Below are 6,000 nucleotides of genomic sequence, written 5' to 3'. Positions count from 1 at the left end.
AAGTAGCCTACATTACAAAACATCAGCCTTTTTGAGTCGTTTTAAGAGAGGTCGTTTTCGACTAAAAAGACTTAAAGTGGAGCCATTTTTTTTTTTTGAAACGACTCAATTTATAATTATTTTTATTTTTAATTGGTTTCCTAAAACCCTATCCGGTTGTAACTATTTCCAATTTCCCGGTTATCCGATCAGCGGTTATTAATTGGCGGTTGCACATGTACACCCCTATCCGGGCCCATCACTTTTAGTAATATATCTATAACCCTAATCCTATATATAGCACTAATTAATATATATATATATATATATATAAACCCATATAAGGCCCTAAGAGAAAGCTTTGGAACCCACTTGTTTCATGCTGTCTAGGGTGTCGGATCCACCTACACGGACAAGTAAGCCTAACAGCCCAATTTTAATGAACAAGGGATCCCATTCCGGTGGCTAGGGCCTGGATATTTGGAGATTTTGGGATTTTATTTTTATTTTTATTTTTTTCTAACAATTGCTCAATTTTGACATGCTTGCTATTTTGTATTCAGTTGGTCTTAGAACAGAGTGTTTGTTTGTGCAAGGCATGTATCTTGTTGCTAGATATTGTGTATGATGGACCATGGTGGCGGCCGTGAAATACCCCCTCCCCCTTAAGAATTTTCAGTGGCAAAGTATGTGTATATATATATATTCTCCCTTTAAGCCTGTTCATTGTATTTATTTTTAAAAAAGAAAATAGCATTTTTCTGATTGGTTAGAATTCCGACAACAACCTTGGCAGTGCAGGTGCTAATTGTAGGAAATTGGCCATCGAACGGCATCTATAGAGCATACTCATATTCTTATAGAATAACTATTATTCAGAATAAGAGAATATCTTCACTATATAAGGATGGGCTGTAAAACTCTCATTTTACAGCAACCAATTATTAAAAGACAACTAATCAAAAATCAAAAAATACAATAAAAATACAATAAAGATGAAAACACCCAATCTTTTTCCTACTCATCTATGTTATTCTTTAATCTCCCATGGAGCCTCCCCGGACCCTTGCCCAAACAACCATCAAGGCTAGCCGAAGCTGCCATCGGAATCCATGGAGCCACCGTCTGAATCTGGCGATAGATTCAACGGGAGAAAAATCCAGCAAGATGTAGAATGGATGTCTTAAATTTTCTGCAACGAACTTTAAAGATGTAGCACTGCGAGTGATTTATTAGTCGTGCAAGAAGAAGCATCCAATTCATGAGTTACATGATTCCTTGAAATATGGCTCCAGTTGGCTTCCATATCAGACACATCACCTACAGTCAAGAAATCCAACACCTGACCAAATATTTTGAACATTTCAACCCCAAATATCAAGTTTCTGTTACCAACAAATGTTGCATTCCAGTCCATTGGAGCATCGGGATGTACAAAGACCTTAGTCCAAGTAAGATACATGAGATCTAGCTCCCATAGTTTTTTAACAGCCTTGTTTTTCCAGCCTATTCGACCATCTCCTTCACACCAGGAGACAAAAAGCATGACCAGCCGCCCAATTAGGTGAGAACGGCTGTGAATGTTCATATTCGACTAGAGCAGGAAGGAAAAAGACGAAAATTTCCCAATTAGGTGATGGATTGATTGCTTTCATTCTTATTCTATCTGGTGGTTTTAGTTGATATGGTAAAGTTTGATTGAAGGCTAGCTGTAAAACATCACTTTTATAGTCCATCCTTATAGAAGGGGCTCTGTAAGAATAATAAACTAACCAAACAATAGAATACTTATTTCATTTTATTCTGTATATCAAACGAACCCTTTAGATATTTTAAATCTACCATTAAATTTGTGGGACTTAAAATGAGATGGTTAGATGATGGATTTGTATCAATTTCCTACTATTGCCATCAAACACTATAAACAAAATCTTATTAACAAAAAAAGATTAAAAAAAAAATGTACTAAAGGCATGCATTACAGACATAAATTAGCTACAAATCAGTCTAATAAAGTAACATATGTTCCTAAAACATGTGAGAAACATTTAATATTAAAAAAAAAAAAATACATGTATTTCTCACCAACTAAGAGACAGATGTTACTTTATTAGACTAGTTTATAGGAATTAATTTGTAGCTAATTTATGTTCATGCATTAATATACATCACCTTCATCCCCTCTCATCCCATAATCCTATCTAGCGTACGTAGTTCCCACAATATTTGATATATGGAGATTGATTTTTGAATTGCAATGACATGACACGTAGAATTTGAGGGACATTGGGAGGAGGATGGGGTCGGAGAATCACACACAGAAAGACAGCACAATATCCCTCAGGTTGAGAGCTTTGGAGAGAGACCAAGCCCAGCAGTACTTTGTGTCGGAAACAACTCGACAGGTTGTCTAAGCGGCAGCTTAGGAATCAGCTTCTGTGTATTCAAGTACTGCACTACCTCTTCCATACACGGCCTCCCATTGTTCTCACTCAAACTACAACTCAAACCGATTTCCAAAAGCCGGATGGCCTGCTCCCAGTTACCGCATATTCCCACCTTCTCTTCCACCATCTTCCCCTTCTTTCCCCTCTCATACGTGCTCCATGCAAAATCTAACAGACCCATCGTCTCTCCCTCACCTCCGATCAAGTCCAACTTTTTTCCAAAAACAGCTTCCAAAACGAGCATTCCGAACCCAAACACGTCTCCTTTCTTGCCAGCAATGGCTGATTTAGCCTTACCCAAAAAGAAGAGGAAACCGTAATCACCCAATATAGCTTGATAATTAACATCGAGGAAGACGCTGCTTGTCTTTAAGTTTCCATGAGTGAGTCCTTTTGAGTGGAGGAAACATAGTGCCTCGGCAATCTCTTTGATGAGTTTGAGTCGCCGACTCCAAGGAAGAACGCCGAGTCCATACAACCATCGGTCTAGACTTCCATTCCGAAAATAATCATACACGATAATCGTCTCCCGGTTGTCGCAACACCACCCGCGAATCCGAGCAAAATTCCGATGAGAAATTTGGGATAAATCATTGATTCTCTTCAAAATTCGGCTCGAGTCCAAGTGCGAGGAGTTCAGCAACTGACTCGAGAACCGCTTCACCGTCACATGACAACCATTAGGAAGTGTACCTGTTAAAATATAAATTAAATTAGATTTATCTCTTGTTTAATATTTTGGGACAAGTGATTATTTAACATAGTATATATTAAAAAGTAAAACTCATGAGTGCAAACCCCGTGTCTTTCATTCAGCTCTCATTTTAAGGCCAGTTTGAGGTTACGATTTCGAAAAAATGCAATTTAGAAGTAGCAATTCTAAAATGTGCGATATGAAAACGCAATTTTTAAAAACACAGTTCAATATTTAGTAAAATCGCAATTTAACCTTTAAAATTATAAGTTTTCAGAAACGCACTCCCTAATTCCTTACGACCGAAAAATGTTGTAATTTTTTTTAAAAAAAATATAATTTTAAACTATACACTTTCGGCAATATATATAGTTTTAAAAGTATGTTTTTTAAAAAAATTACAGACATTTTTCGATAGTAGGTAAGGGAGTGCGTTTCTGAATATGTTGATCAGTTCACCAATTGAATATGAGAGTTTCAAGTTTCAACCCGCCCGGCGGCCGCTTGTAGTAATTTAACATACCTCTATACGAAACACCTCTGTGGTCACTTCCCAAGATTTCTAGTTTGCTAAAACCCCGTGTGGCTTTGAAAACCTCCAGAATCGTGTACCGGCGAGGTTTGTTAGGCGGCGTCGGCTTCTGCTTCTTATCAACCAGAAGAACAGAAGACACTGCGCTCTCCCTGCGCGTACTGTTGCAATAGAAACAGATAAAAGCCACCGTAAAAAGTCCAATGACAGCAACAAAGATCATAAAGCTGCTCGGTGGGGCAGTGTAGCCTATACGGGTATATTTGGAGACTTGGTGAGCAACATTTTTACGGCAAATTTTCGCCGAAGGTTTTGGAAGCAAAGCTATATTTGAAGACGAAAAGTTCCAAGATAAAATGCTATGTATTTGCGTTTGACTTCCCGTGGAGGCCGAGAACCCAACAAACATGTATTCTTGAAGGAAAGGAGAGAGATTTAGCGGCGAAGATAGTATTGGTTCTGAGGGTTTACGCTCACCGTCCTTTCCGAGGTGAACTTCGATCCTTCTACTCTGACTATCATAAGCTATCCAAGCTCGGTGGCTGACAGTATTGTTGTGGAGGGAAACGTTGGCTTTTGATGAACTCGCGGTCTTGAAGGAAACAATGCTGCCGAGGTTGACGCCGACGTGGTCGTCGTCGGGATCCCCGAATTCCGGGTCGCGGCTCGTGTCGAACTCCACCGCGAAGACCTTGTAGTGGTCGCATGCGTCGTTGAGGATGCCGAGCCAAGGGCCTGGTTTTCCGACGTTAAACTCGTCCGGTACGATGACGAAAGCGAGGCCGTTGCCACCGCGAACATTGGCAGAAACTGACCCGTCAGAGGTGAAGGTGGAGGTGGAGGTGAATTTGAAAGAGAAGGTGGTTTGGAAGGAAGCTGGGGTTTGGGTTAATGGGTCAAAGAGGCGGATAGGGGAGGCATAGATCGCTCGGCCTGCTTGATATGTGGGATCAGCGGTTGCTGATACATCTGGGATTTGAATGGCATCTTCTGAAACTTTGGCGTTTCCTAAAAGCTTGATGTCCTGATCAATGGAGTAATAAGGGTTTAGGTTTAGGTTGAAGCTTGGGAAGTATAGTTTCTTGGTCACGTATGTTGGAGTTCCAGGGTGATGAATCTTGTGGCGCAGTGAATGTGCTGCTACCATTTGGTTTTGCATTAGAAGAAGTAAAAATGTGGCCAAAAAGACTAGCAGCCACCCCAAATATGGATGAGAATCCATTGATAATGCCAATGTTATAGTCCTATTAATTTATAGCTAGCATGCATGAGTTCCTCAGACTCGGGGCGGAACTAAAAATTGAACTTTAAGAGGTCTAGACTGTAAATGTTAAAAAAAAAAATCTAAGGGGTGAAAAAAAAAGGACATTAAATATTGTGGGTGCTTTTTTATAACAAATTTTTTTTTCTTGTGAAGGGGGTTGGCCCTCCTCTCGGTTCGTTGTCCCTCAGTGCTAAGTAGCTACTCAATGATATCGGATCGAAGTCTCCGTAGGAATGATTTGCTTTTACCAATCAACTTAGCTCGATGATTAAGGGCACTTTTGGTGCGCATATTAGAGCATAGAATTGATCGAATAACTATTTGTGATATTTTAGAAAGTTAATTCCATATTAGAAAAAAGAATTATTCACATAGAGTTGGTCTATTATAAAAAAGCTCGTCCCCAAGTGATGGCTAGCCAAGGCCTAGGTAGGAAGGTATGCTAACACCATCCCCCGGCCCGTCACAAGGAGCAATTGGAGGAGGTTACTAGGACACCCTCTTGCCAGGGTTTGTGAGCTACCCTTCCCAAATTCATTACACGCCACCCAACCAAAGGATGACACGTGACGAAACTATACAAGGAAGACATGGCCTTCAACTCTTCTCAGAAGAAGATCTATCTTTTAAGTTTATGGGAAAAATCATATTTAGTTCTTATGTTTTTATCTTATTTAAATTTAGTCATTGAGTTTAATTCTAATTTTAAGAATATGGTTTTTAAGTTTTGCTTAAATTTTATATAGACCCATCTATTATTTTTTTCTTCAAGATTAATAGTTTGTCATATTTCATGTGTGTCTCAATTGACACATCAACGTCTATATTAGTACTTAATATCAATGCCTTATCATTAAGCCCCAAATCGTCTATAAAAAAAGAAAAAAAAAAAAAAAAAAAAAAAAAAAAAAAAAAGAAGAAGACCCAACTCTAGAAACAAAAAATATGTTCTTCGTCATCTCAATCTTCTAGCTTTGTAACATTAGATGGCCAGAAAACCTTTAAATTTTATGTTAACATGGACATTGACATTGTATTAGGTGCTAACATGAACCCTAGAGTATCAAATAAAACACATGTGATA

At 38.8% G+C, this 6,000-nt stretch overlaps 1 protein-coding gene across 1 annotated transcript; it reads right to left on the bottom strand.

Annotated features, from left to right (window-relative positions):
* Positions 1 to 1,893: 1,893 nt before the first annotated feature.
* On the bottom strand, positions 1,894 to 4,863 carry LOC133854639 (L-type lectin-domain containing receptor kinase VIII.2-like). Its single transcript, XM_062290883.1, has 2 exons — positions 3,644 to 4,863; positions 1,894 to 3,119 (listed from the first exon to the last, which is right to left on the bottom strand). The coding sequence occupies exons 1-2, from the start codon at positions 4,809 to 4,811 to the stop codon at positions 2,320 to 2,322; spliced, it is 1,968 nt and encodes a 655-aa protein (XP_062146867.1). The 5' UTR covers positions 4,812 to 4,863; the 3' UTR covers positions 1,894 to 2,319.
* Between the last annotated feature and the right edge of the window lie 1,137 nt (positions 4,864 to 6,000).

The sequence above is a fragment of the Alnus glutinosa genome, chromosome 13 (assembly GCF_958979055.1).
Source record: "Alnus glutinosa chromosome 13, dhAlnGlut1.1, whole genome shotgun sequence".
Classification (NCBI taxonomy): domain Eukaryota; kingdom Viridiplantae; phylum Streptophyta; class Magnoliopsida; order Fagales; family Betulaceae; genus Alnus; species Alnus glutinosa.
Note: the sequence above shows the minus strand (reverse complement) of the source record. Positions and strands in the feature narration are given on the sequence as shown.